The sequence below is a fragment of the Bombina bombina genome, chromosome 8 (genome assembly GCF_027579735.1).
Source record: "Bombina bombina isolate aBomBom1 chromosome 8, aBomBom1.pri, whole genome shotgun sequence".
Classification (NCBI taxonomy): domain Eukaryota; kingdom Metazoa; phylum Chordata; class Amphibia; order Anura; family Bombinatoridae; genus Bombina; species Bombina bombina.
In genome coordinates this window covers 17,370,367-17,384,366 of record NC_069506.1, presented here as the reverse complement: position 1 = coordinate 17,384,366, position 14,000 = coordinate 17,370,367, and the positions used below count along the sequence as shown (strand labels likewise).

At 41.1% G+C, this 14,000-nt stretch overlaps 1 protein-coding gene across 1 annotated transcript in view; it reads right to left on the bottom strand.

Moving 5' to 3' along the window:
- Window positions 1-654: 654 nt before the first annotated feature.
- Window positions 655-14,000, bottom strand: part of LOC128638282 (uncharacterized) — an 86,141-nt gene continuing 72,795 nt past the window's right edge. The window contains exons 7-8 of the mRNA XM_053690150.1: window positions 5,743-5,836; window positions 655-960 (exon numbers count right to left, since the gene is read on the bottom strand). Of these exons, the coding sequence (XP_053546125.1) occupies window positions 883-960; window positions 5,743-5,836 (172 nt within the window). The 3' untranslated portion in view covers window positions 655-882. The remainder of the gene's footprint in view (window positions 961-5,742; window positions 5,837-14,000) is intronic.

Sequence of the window (14,000 nt, the reverse complement as noted above, 5' to 3'; positions counted from 1 at the left end):
ACACTCATTTCTAATACATATAAAAAAACTACTAATGCTGATTAGATTATACACTCATTTCTAATACATATAAAAAACTACTAATGCTGATTAGATTATAGACTCATTTCTAATACATATAAAAAAACTACTAATGCTGATTAAATTATAGACTCATTTCTAATACATATAAAAAAAACTACTAATGCTGATTAGATTATAGACTCATTTCTAATACATATAAAAAAATACTAATGCTGATTAGATTATACACTCATTTCTAATAGATATAAAAAACTACTAATGCTGATTAGATTATAGACTCATTTCTAATACATATAAAAAAATACTAATGCTGATTAGATTATACACTCATTTCTAATAGATATAAAAAACTACTAATGCTGATTAGATTATAGACTCATTTCTAATACATATAAAAAACTACTAATGCTGATTAGATTATAGACTCATTTCCAATAGATATAAAAAAACTACTAATGCTGATTAGATTATAGACTCATTTCCAATAGATATAAAAAAACTACTAATGCTGATTAGATTATAGACTCATTTCCAATACATATAAAAAAAACTACTAATGCTGATTAGATTATAGACTCATTTCCAATAGATATAAAAAACTACTAATGCTGATTAGATTATACACTCATTTCCAATAGATATAAAAAACTACTAATGCTGATTAGATTATAGACTCATTTCCAATAGATATAAAAAAACTACTAATGCTGATTAGATTATAGACTCATTTCCAATAGATAGAGTTTTTTGTTTCCAGGTAAAAAAGTTATTTGCAAGTTCTCCTTGTCAAATGAACCGCCGAGCATACATCTTCAGTTTAAAGCTCGTCCCGCTCACAGGTCGCTCCTTGAAGATGCCTCATGCTTTGCAAAACTGGATACTTTCACTATCTTGGCTTGTTCCATCAGAGCACATTGGCGTGCAAACAAATATTTCCTGCAATTAAAAAAATATATATAAAGTGTAGGTGAGCAAGGTAAACATCTGCAGTAACAGTGGCAGCTATCCCACAAAAATCCCTCACTTTTATTCTAATTTTGTGTTTGATCACAATCCTATAGAAAAATCTAATTATTTTTCTACAAAATTCAGCATTAAAGTGATGGAAAATCCTAGCGTTTCAAAAATTACCAGTGCTTTAAATAAAGTGGACCTTCAGTCATGAAGTTAAAAAATAAAATATGCAGAAAGTACTCATTGAAAAGAATGAGTTTTGCCGGAGGCGCTTATTTAGGAATAAAGGTCACGGCAAAATAAAGGTACTTCCTGCACACTTTTTTTTTTACTTCATGATTGAACTTTATTTATAGCACTGGTAAATCCTAGCGTTTACACTAGGATTTACCATCAATTTAAATTCTACAGGTACTTTGTACATTAAACATTTGATACGCTTTCCTAATGATCGACCCCAAAACCAAAAGGGAACAAATACATGCGAAAGAAAAACACTACACGGAATCTTGAGAGATTAAACACATAAGATACTTTTTATAGACTTAGAGGCCTATCTATCAAGCTCCGAATGGAGCTTGAAGGGTCGTGTTTCTGGCGAGTCTTCAGACTCGCCAGAAACACAAGTTATGGAGCAGCGGTCTAAAGACCGCTGCACCATAACCCTGTCCGTCTGCTCTGATGAGGCAGACAGGAATCGCCACAATTCAACCCGATCGAGTACGGGTTGATTGACACCTCCCTGCTGGCAGCTGATTGGCCGCGAGTCTGCAGGTGACCGCGTGGCACCAGCAGCTCTTGTGAGTTGCTGGTGCAATGCTGAATACGGAGAGCGTATTGCTCTCCGTTTTCAGCGAGGTCTTGCGGACCTGATCCGCACTGTCGGATCAGGTCCGCAAGACCTTTGTAAAATTGGCCTCTTAGTATTGAGGTTATTCCTCTAGTCGTGTTCCGCCAGGTTGAAATCTAGCTGTCACTACATTCCAGTGCTGATGTGTTTGCACATGTGCAGAAACTCTCCTTCACATACCTGCAGTTTAACTTAGGTTCCAAAATGGCAGCACCATGATTAGAGGGAGGTGCATGAAATGTATGTAGTGTTTAGTTTCCCTTTAATTTGTATCAACTTAAAGGGGCAGTCTACACCTTAGTCATCTTAAATTCTTACCTTAGATTGAGCTGCAAATAGCTCCCTGTACCTTTTTCTATATCATGCAGCAGTAACAGTAAAACAGTTATTTTAAAATGACTATTGTTTCTGGCCACTTTGAAATGGCTGCCAAGCTCAGCCCACTGATGACATCATGATCTGGGCTGCAAATGACATCCAATCACAATAAGCTCACTAGTTGGATTCAACAGACTGTCAATGCTATTCAGCAGAGTGCCTAGATGTAGCCTAGATTGTGATGTCATCAGTGGGTGGAGCCTGGCAGTTATTTCAAAGTGACCAGAAACTATATTAATTTTAAAATACATTTTTTACTGTTACTGCTGCATGATATAGAACGGGTGCAGGAGAATATTTGCAGCTTAATCTAAGGTAAGACTTTAAGATGACTACTGTCCCTTTTTAAAAGTAAATAGATTTTTCCTTAGCATGGTTGCTAATATATAGTAATTCATTAGTATATTTGTAAATATTAAATATTAAAGTGACAAGGGAATCAATTTGCTTATGCAAGTGTAAACATTTTTTTTCTCAAATTGTCAGTTTTTAGCACTGTATGTCTGCAATAATGTTTGCAAAAATGTTATACATAAAGGTGTAGATCACAAGTAGAGCGCAAAAATGCAGTCAGTATGGAGAGCTAATACCGCTTGTGTACAATCCATACCACTTGCAATTATGTGTTTATACTGCAAGTCAATGGTTAATAGATATGCTCCAAACAGTAGTATAGAGTCTTCCGCACTATATGACAATGTATAACATTGTTAGAAACATTGTTGCACACACTGCTGCCATATAGTGCTCAAGGCATGTGCACGCTTTTGAGGCTGCCTCAGCATGCTTTCACGGCATGGAGTTTCAATAAAGGGAACCAAGAAAAAAATTCCCGGTTTTATAACAAATGTAAAATTGAAAGCTTTTGAAAGTCATCACATTCTCAATCATGGAAGTTTAAATTTGACTTTTGTGTCCCTTTAAGTAAGAATATAACATTTTTCAATTTGAAAACTTTAAGCTGTCCTGTAAACGAAATAAGATTATCCCTACTCGTCTGTCTCCACATTGCTGCAATCATAAACGCTCTGGTGAGCTTATTTTGTGTACAAGTTTCATGGTTTGATTTGTGCTATGTTTTTATGTTTTATGTAACCTTTTCTTATTAAAAAAGAAACTAATAGTGTTTATTAACATATGAGCGGAGTATGGGCGAGGACTTAAACATTGGAAAAAGCAGCCGAACAGCCCATAAATATCCTCAAAAGTGACAATTCATTTGAAACAGGGACAAGGTGTATTATTTAAAAAGTCCAAAAATCTTGACATGAATTCTAATTGGTTGCAAAGCTGGTGCCAGATGTAAGGTATAGTGGTTGTTATCGCACAACAATTACATCGGGCAACTTTGTGTTACTGGGTTATGGTGAGGTTTTTCATAGAGAATGAAATGGGTTTGAATTTAAACACTGAAAATACATCTTATGCCCTTCCCAAAGGGAATTCTGGTGCCCTGGACAGGAGGCTGTAATTTAGCTGAGATAATATATGTAGGGTACATTAGTGGTCAGTAAAAACGTTACAGAATAATAGGGTTATTAATTTGAGAATCAGTGTTGCACTTAGCACCGTGATTATTAATCAGGAAAAGCTACAGATAATTATACTTTGCAGAGTATAGTATAACTATGCTTTATAACTCTGTAGGGAAGAAAACATTTATTAGGTACTAGAGTGTGTGCCTGTTCTACTGCTAATGTACAATAAAGTAATGTAATAGTGTGGCTAATTGAACTCTATATTACGGCATGTGAGTGCTAGGTATCCTCAGTGCTGGATAGAGTTTGCCCACATTGAATTGGAATGAGACATTTTTTGACCTGTTTCATCCTGACCTGATGTTGTGTAACCATTTGAATGTCCAAAGCAAATTATTCTCAATAAAACATTGATTGCATTAAATTGCTGTGGTGTCATTAATCCTATTTTATATTGTACCGCTGACTGCAAGTGGCCAATGCCAAGATTAACTAGAGTGTTACTGCTTTCAGAAAAGATAGGTTTGTCTAGGCTGTCCTCAGATGTTACCACCAATCTAGTGTAGGAAGTTTTACTGAAATCATCAATATACTAGGTGTTTATCTAAAGTTATGTTTACAAGGGACGGATGGTTACAGAGGTAAAGAAATACATACATTTCTGCAATTTTTGAAATAAATGTGAAATTAGTTATTTCTCCAAATAGCTAATTGCCCTTATAATCTTTAAAGGGACACTGAACCAAAAAAAATTATTTCGTGATACAGATAGAGCGTGCAATTTTAAGCAACTTTCTAATTTACTCCTATTATCAATTTTTCTTTGTTCTCTTGCTATCTTTATTTAAAAAAGAAGGCATCTAAGCTTTTTTTTTTTGTTCAGAACTCTGGACAGCACTTTTTATTGGTGGATGAATTTATCCACCAATCAGCAGGAACAACCCAGGTTGTTCACCAAAAATGGGCATCTAAACTTACATTCTTGCATTTCGAATAAAGAGACCAAGAGAATGAAGAAAATTTGATAATAGGAGTAAATTAGAAAGTTGCCTAAAATTGCATGCTCTATCTGAATCACAAAATAAAACATTTGGGTTCAGTGTCCCTTTAATCCTAGTGAGTGTGATCCTTCTGTATTAAATGGATAGTCTAGTCAAAATTAAAGTTTTGTGATTCAGCCACCAATCAGCAAGCGCTTCCCAGGGTGCTGAACCAAAAATGGGCTGCTCCTAAGCTTACATTCCTGCTTTTTCAAATAAAGATAGCAAGAGAACGAAGGAAAATTGAATCATGAAAGTTTTATTTTTACTAGACTATCCCTTAAAGGAATACAAATGTTGACTTTATAAATAGAATATAAATATCCTGTGATTGATATTTTGATAAAAAGGGGTAGGATAGTGTTCCTAGGAATGGAACCTGCTAAGAAACACCTGTTGTGGGAATTTGTAATTGCACAAGCTATCGCTTTTGTAGCCCGCCTACTGCTCGCATACAAATAATTGTGTAAAGCAGGGCTTGTCAGTCATCCCGGATGAAAATATCTGTGATGTTTTAAGTCCACCACCTCTGACATGACAGAGGAGCTTAGAAAGCATTGGTGCACAGATTGCTGCTTTTTAACTTGCCCTTGCAGGCTTACTTGAGCAATCGTGCACTGCTGCCTCAGTGCCTCTGCATCTTAATAAATGAAGACCAGTGTTGAAATAATGTGCGTTTGTTATCACTGGGCTATACAATTCTGAACTTTTGATATACATCTGTCTTACGTTTCATTATGTTACATTATGAATGCACCAAACACTATTCCCATACCTATTTTGCATGCTAGTTGCCATCTTTGTTGCGAACGCGTTTTTAGCTGTAAGGATAACTGCTTTTATGGAGTTACCAATGAACTAAGATGCATCAGTACAGGATTAGGAATCAGTTGGTTCCGATATCCCAATATATTGTTCAACGGGTAAATAGATCAGGGCTTTCCTGGTAAGGCTAAGAAGAGTTTTTATAGGTCCTGGTCTGAGGAGAGTAAAAACATGTATGCTGGTATTTACTTACAGGATTTGCTATGAAGGCTGTCGAAGTAGGATATATCACGCGTTCATTGCCCTCAGCTTCTCGCTTGCAGCAATTAAAACTCTCCTTTTTCTTCCTGAAGACAGAGCACAAGAGTATGATTAATGCAAGAACTAAAGCAATAATTAAAGGGACAGAAACTACTTAGTACAAGACCAGCATAGTAATGTAAAGTGTGTTACAAACGCACTAATGCAGCTTTTTTATAACACTCAGTTGGCACCGGAGTTATGTAGGAGAAACAACAAGGGTTATTAAAGATAGGATAATTGAGCATAAAAGTAATATTAGAACTAGGAACATTAAAGCCCCTGTAGCACATCATTTTATTAAAATGGGTCACTCAATTAATCAACTGAGGTTCCAAATAATTGAAAATGTATTGATGCCACATAGATTAGGGGATAGAGAGCTCCTGTTAAAGCAGCGTGAATGCTTTTGGATCTGGAAATTAGGAACAATGGAGCCTAATGGGTTAAATAGAGATTGGGACATGTCTGTAGTTTTGTAAATGGTATTGTTTGATAAATATAATGGAAGAGATGTTACTATACTATTTAATCCATAAAGGATCAATTACTGCTATCAAATTCTGTGTAAATAGGTATTAGGTTTTCAACTAGATTAAGGTTCTATTTTTCTATATGTTTTTAATTGTGTGTAATTGTTTTTCCCTTGTTGGAAGATATATAAAGTGTTAATATTTTTGTGCACTTGAGTGCCACCTAGTGGTGGATAATTATAAATAGAATCATTTCATTATGGTGGATAGCATGATTAAGGTAGCAATACCGAAACGTCGCTGCTGTATTGCTAAGTTAACATAATAAAATATCGGTTGCTGCTACTCATTGTGGATTTTTCTGGCATCATGTGCACGCCAGGTGCACATTGTTGGGCTTACACAGGGACTGATTGGTAGATACACTTCATGAATGTCAATCCAGTACAAAGCCTGCCAATCACTATGTGTGTAAGCCTAGAGGTGGTCACTAAATAGTATTACCAAAAGAAAATATGGCAGCTCTTTTACACACTGTTTTAGAAGTGTTTCAAACAACTGGCGTTATGTCCCTTTAACCAAACTCATTCTGAACTTCAGAGGAATCATAAGAGAATGGGCTCCAATGTGCAGGAGGACAGGTTCCTAGATTGGTGATCAAGGCTAGTGGGCAGCATATTTATTACTGCAAAATCGACTTCTCATGCAATGCCACGCCCAGCTCTTACACAACCAATCATGTGAGAGTAGGATCTGTCAATCTTAACTACTGGCTGCAGTCTCGCTCATGTTCTTTGCTGCTCCTGAGCTTGCCAAGATAAACATTTCAGCAAAGGATAACAAGAGAAGGAAGTAAATTAAATAATAAAAGCAAAGTTGTTTAAAATTGTATTCTCTATCTGAATCATGAAAGAAAAAAATTGGGCTTCATGTCCCTTTAATGTGTTAATATTTGTATATACACATATTAACATATAAATATATACAGGGGTCAAGTCGAGTGGGAACGTATGAGAACAGAGTTCCTGCACAATTTTTGCAGGTGTTCCCTCTGGACAGAGAATAGAAATTCTTCAGTTAACACTGCTGCTGCTGATGGGAGGAGCTGGAGCACAGTCTGGTTAAAGGGATAGTGAGATCATCTAGTAATGGGCAGCAACACTTCCAACAATACACTAAATACAAGTCTGTCAGCGGCCCTGCTGTGTGATCACCCTGCACTGTGTGGAACACATGGTACTTACATTTCAGTGTGGCTTGTTCTGGGGTTATTTAGCTCACCTCAGCAGAAATAGGACTATTGCACCTTAAGTGGGTGAGACTCTGTGACAGAGAAGGATTCTCAGGGTCAAAGGCAACCATTCAACCCTTTATTGGATTTAATTTGCTTTCATTAACCAAAGTATATAGATTATATACATATAAATACAGGGTATTTGTGTGTATATATAAGACAATATTAATAGTGAGGGGGGATGGAAGTCTTGGTGAGTTCCCACACTTTTGTTTGTAGGACATGACCCCTGAATATATATATATATATATCCTATAATATAAAAGGCCAAGTGTGTTTGTCCGAAGCTGTCATGCGCAGTAGAGACAGCACGAGGACAAACACACCTGGCCTTTGAGTCCCTAGCTGATCTGCGGCAGAAGTGGGCGTGACCAGACATGAAGGGGGCGTGGTTGGCGTTAAGGGGGCGTGGTCGGTGTGAGTGACCGTGAAGGGGGCATGGTCGGGCGTGAAGGCATTATCGGACGTGAAGGGGGCGTGGTCAGGTGCAGTCACGCGATAGAGGGGAGAGAGAGAGAGGAGGGGAGAGAGATAGAGAGGAGGGGAGAGAGATAGAGAGGGGGGAGAGAGGGCGAGAGGGGGGGGAGAGAGAGAGAGAGGGGGAGAGAGAGGTAGGGGAGAAAGATGGGTGGGGGAGAGAGAGGGGGGAGAGAGAGAGAGCAAAGGAGAGGGGGGAGAGAGAGCGCAAAAGAGGGGGGAGAGAGAGAGCGCAAAAGAGAGGGGGGAAGAGCGCAAAAGAGAGGGGGGGAAGAGCGCAAAAGAGAGGGGGGGAGAGAGAGCAAAAGAGAGGAGGGAGAGAGAGCAAAAGAGAGGGGGGGAGAGAGAGCGCAAAAGAGGGGGGAGAGAGAGAACGCAAAAGAGAGGGGGGAAGAGCGCAAAAGAGAGGGGGGAGAGAGAGCAAAAGAGAGGGGGAGAGAGAGCGCAAAAGAGATGGGGGGAGAGAGAGCGCAAAAGAGATGGGGGGAGAGAGAGCGCAAAAGAGATGGGGGGAGAGAGAGTGCAAAAGAGAGGGGGGAGAGAGAGCAAAAGAGAGGGGGCAGAGAGAGCGCAAAAGAGGGGGGAGAGAGAGAACGCAAAAGAGAGGGGGGAAGAGCGCAAAAGAGAGGGGGGAGAGAGAGCAAAAGAGATGGGAAGAGAGAGCGCAAAAGAGATGGGGGAGAGAGAGCGCAAAAGAAATGGGGAGAGAAAGCGCAAAAGAGAGGGGGGAGAGAGAGTGCAAAAGAGAGGGGGGAGAGAAAGCGCAAAAGAGAGGGGGAGAGAAAGCGCAAAAGAGAGGGGGGGAGAAAGAGCGCAAAAGAGAGGGGAGAGAGAGAGAGAGAGGACAAAAGAGAGGGGAGAGAGAGAGAGGACAAAAGAGAGGGGAGAGAGAGAGAGGGGAGAGAGAGAGGGGGGAGAGAGCACAAAAGAGATGGGGAGAGAGAGCGCAAAAGAGAGGGGGGAGAGAGAGAGCGCAAAAGAGAGGGGGGAGAGAGAGAGTGCAAAAGAGAGGGGGGAGAGAGAGAGAGATCGCAAAAGAGAGGGGGAGAGAGAGAGAGCGCAAAAGAGAGGTGAGAGAGAGAGCAAAAGAGAGGGGAGAGAGAGGGGGAGAGAGCACAAAAGAGATGGGGGAGAGAGAGCGCAAAAGAGAGGGGGGAGAGAGCACAAAAGAGAGGGGGAGAGAGAGAGCGCAAAAGAGAGGGGGGAGAGAGAGAGTGCAAAAGAGGGGGGGATAGAGAGAGAGCGCAAAAGAGAGGGGGAAAGAGAGAGCGCAAAAGAGAGGGGAGAGAGAGAGCGCAAAAGAGAGGGGGAGAGAGAGAGTGCAAAAGAGAGGGGGAGAGAGCTCAAAAGAGAGGGGGGAGAGAGAGAGCTCAAAAGAGAGGGGGAGAGAGAGAGCAAAAGAGAGGGGGGAGAGAGAGAGAGCAAAAGAGAGGGGGAGGGAGAGAACAAGGTGTGGGACCGCTGTACTGCAAAAAATGGCCCGGGCTTTAGGACTAGTATATATATAAGCATATACATTTATATTTACAGGGAACACACAGTTCCTATAGACAGCAACGTAAAGGCCTTTTCCAGTGCTGTTTTTTTTCCAACACCCCACTCCTTCCAACTTTAACCCCAAAATACTGCCAAGTGCAGTAATTGTATTAAACTAGATAGTATTCTGGGGGCCATTTGGGGCAGATTTATAAAATTAACCAGAGATAACTTGTAATGGCTGGTTAATTATCTCGATCTGCAAATGGGCAAATTTGATAATTTTGCACTCCACTTGTAATCTAGCCCATAGTGTAAACTTTCCTATTTGCCTCTATTATCAAAGTTGCTTTCCACTTTTGGTATCTTTTGTTGAAAAACTTAAATTATGATTACCTGATAATTTTCTTTTCTTCAGATAGAAAGAGTCCACAGCTGCATTCGTTACTTTTGGGAATTCAGAACCTGGCCACCAGGAGGAGGCAAAGACACCCCAGCCAAAGCCTTAAATACTCCTCCGACTTCCCTCATCCCCCAGTCATTCTGCCAAGGAACAAGGAACAGTAGAAGAAATATCAGGGTGAAAGGTGAAAGAAGAACAAAAATAACAGACGCCCCACAGAAAAAATACGGGCTGGAAGCTGTGGACTCTTTCCATCTGAAAAAAAAGAAAATTATCAGGTAAGCATAATTTAAGTTTTTCTTCATAAATGGAAAGAGTCCACAGCTGCATTCATTACTTTTGGGAAAACAATACCCAAGCTAAAGAGGACAATGAATGCAAAAATGGGAGGGTACAAGAGGCGGCCCATTCTGAGGGCACCAGGCCTGAAATCCACTACCCAACAACTTTGAAAAAAGGAAAAGGCCTAAGGACACTGACCCGCAAATAGTCCACAGCCTTGCTAGAGACCGCAGGAACTAGATTCGACGGAGTCAACAGCCTCCAAGAGACATTGTCCCCAGCAGTCAGTCTCCAAACAACACACCCCTTACTAAAGAAAGGGAACAAACTACCATAGTCTTCAACAAAGAAGAAAAGGCACGGAGAAAACATGATTATACTTATAAAGCTCGGCTAATCCCCCTTAAGTGACTCAAGGCGCTGCTCATTTTATCAACCTCGAAAGGAGGAAAGGCTGAGTAGACCTCGCCGGGGATCGAACTTGCTACAGTGCAGAGTAGTCACAGTGCATTAGTATGCTGCGCTAGCTTCCAGCTAGCATAAGGAACTCCAGAAAAGACCCTAAAAAGGGCACAACGAGTCCTAAATAAAAACACAGAACAAAAACCCAAGAAACCGGGTCAGGCTAACAGAGACCCAACCAGTCTCATAGAAACAAGGGGAGGCAAAGCCCAGACCCCAGAAATGCAGAAACCACAGGATAAGGCCGGGAGTCTGAAACAGAGAGAGGATCTTCCTATAACACAGTGCAACCGCACTCTAGAAAGCAACTGAAGACAAAGGTCCCCAAATCACAAAAAGATATCTCAGAATACTGAAATATTCAGAACGAAAGCTCGTGTAGCAAGCTCAGCTAGGTCTGATGAACAACATCTGAAGCAAAAACACTGCACGCTGCAGTCATCTAAAAATGACTCTGAAACTAAAATACTTGCAGGGCAAGTAGAAAGCAGCTGAAGATAAGATCGTTCAGATTGCTAAGTATCCGCTAACCACCAGATAACGTTGCAGGCTATCTAAGAGCCGCCAGTACTTCCCACAAATCTTAAATATGGAGAAAGGAGAACCTCAAAAAGGCTAACTGTAGCTTGAATGCTCCGAGGACGAAGAGCAGAGCAACAGATCTCAGATCCTGCTCAAACACCAGACCAGCCCAAGTGACAGACATGTCTGATAGACAGGGGGACAGAAAAACCCCAACCACAAGCCCCCAGGGAATGGAAAGAAAAAGGGGGGACTCACCCACCCCAACAGAGCTTAGGTGCTAACCCAATCCACTCCTCCAAAATAAGGCACTCCCAAGGAGAACCCCCTAGGACCTGGAACAGAGAAAAGTGCAATAGATCCATAGGAAGACCTGTCAAAATTCTCTTAGACAGTCTCTACGTAGAGAGATCAATTTCCAACCGGTGGAGCAGAGCCCACAGAGCAGCAGATGATGCCCCTTACAGAAATAATCCACCTGATCCAACCTCCTACACACAGGGCAGGACAAAGACCCTCCAGAGAGAGGAAACCCCCAACTCATAAGGAAGATAAACTATCCCCTCCAAAGGGAAGGGCACAGATAAGAACAGCATACATGTCCACAAGACATGAAGCCATAGAATGATCAAAACACTGACGGAATAAAAAATCATCCAGACACCACTGTTGACCCAACAGAGAAAAAAACTCCCCATAGAGGAGCACACTCCGTCCGAAGGACAAGTCAGGCCTTAAAGTTTATAACCAGTACCCGAAGGTGGATGTGAACTCTGGCCTACCAGCTTGCAAGCCCAATGAGCTAGCCCCCATGTCGCAACACAGGGTCCCTGAAAAAAAACTGGCCCGTCCTGAACCAGTCCACTGGATCATAAGTCTTCAGACATCCAAGAAGGATCCAAGATAAGAACTCCGGACCCGTGACCCAGAATTGTCCTAGAACGAACGACACCTTCAGGGAACACAAGATACCCCGTCTGAAGCAATCAGACCTCACAGGGGATGAGAACCGGGAAACCCAGAGAACGGTACAGGACTCACTCATAATTCCAAGCCCAAAGGGAAGAGAACCACCTTAGACAGAGGTCAACAACCTCCCAGCAAGGTACTAGGCTACGACAAAGTCATGCAATTTCCCTAGAGCCCAAAGGCCCCAAGGGCAGCACTAAGGGAAATGAAAATGAGAACAGAGTCACCCGAAAGAGAGTAGAAAGAAAGGCTAGTCTCCATAATCCTTTCAGATTAACGTTCCAGAGTACCACACCAAAAGGTAGAAGAATGCAAAGCATCCCGAATCCAGGCAGAAAAACCATCCCCTAAGCAAAAAGCTTGGAAAAAGAGATAACACCTCCTATCGCCCCTGATATGGAGACGACTAACTCCCGAAGGAAGATAGAGCCTCACGGCCTTCACTTCCTAATTAAGCGGTCAAAGCCACCAGAAAAAAACAGACGAAGTCCAGAAAGTCTTGACTTAAAGGAAGAGAACCTCTAAAAAGGAACAAGTCCTAAAAGGACACTTCCAAAGAGACCATGATAGGCAAAACTGTAAGAACGGCGGTATGAAGGACCAAAATCCTCCAAGCCTCCAACCCACAATGGGAAGGAACACTCTAGTTCCTGAAAAATTTGGAAATGATTGAGCATGTCGCCGCAGATCTCAACGGAGTCCCAGCCCACTAGATTGAAAGGCAAATGAGGACTGAACCAATCCCCCATGCCCCTAAGCAACCCTCTCAGAATGCTAGTTGAAGCTTGTAAAATAAAAACAAGACAACCACACAAATCATATTGTTGTCACTAGGTGCCCTCACCAGACCAACCGAATATAAAAAGGTGCCACGTGTCTGAACTAGGCCTCAAAGACAGAAGGATTTGTACCCAGATAGGACCAGCCTGAAACCAAGGGCCCAAGCACTGTCAAGGCCACATAGAGTCTCCCCCAATGATGGAGGGACAAAGAACAGTCAGACAGACTTTTGTAAACAGTGCGACCACAAAATCGAGAGTATCAATTACAGAGAGGAAAGTTCCCGAAGGAAATATCACACCACAACATGAGCTTTAGACCAAATAAAAATCATCCTCACCGGATAAAAATAAAAGATAAGGCAACCCATAGGTTATTGCCCAGGAAGAACGGACAGACCCACAGGACCAGCCCAACAGGGGTCCGAGACTTCCAAGCTCAGAACTGGAAAAGGATGCACAAATAACAAATAAAGAGCCCCGGTTAATAAAACACAGACAATATCGGCAAAGAATGACTGGGGGATGAGGGAAGTGGGAGGAGTATTTAAGCTTTTGGCTGGGGTGTCTTTGCCTCCTCCTGGTAGCCAGGTTCTGAATTCCCAAAAGTAATGAATGCAGCTGTGGACTCTTTCCATTTATGAAGAAAAGCACCATACAGCAGCAGTTTTGCAAGAATGCTTTTAACAAAAAGTTATACATTTCGCTAACTCTGCTGCTTGCTATTATTTTAATAGTGCTGCCCTATAATTTTCTATACACGTGCACAATACCTACCTAGGTATTCTTTTCCACAAAGAATATCTTGCGAAAGATGTCAATTGATAATAGAAGCAAATTGTATTTTTTTTTTAATTATATGCTTTATACGAATAATGAGAAAAACATTTTGGGTCCCATTAATGTTATTTAAAGCGGTTTAGAAACCCTGTATGTAAGTTAGAAAGTAAAGCAATTTAATGCCCCAGAACTACAACTCTAGGTAACAGATGTGTCACATACCTTCTGCCTCAGTTGGTTTATCTTTTGTCTTTATATACTGTTATTTGTATGGGCTTCAGTAATAAGTGTCTG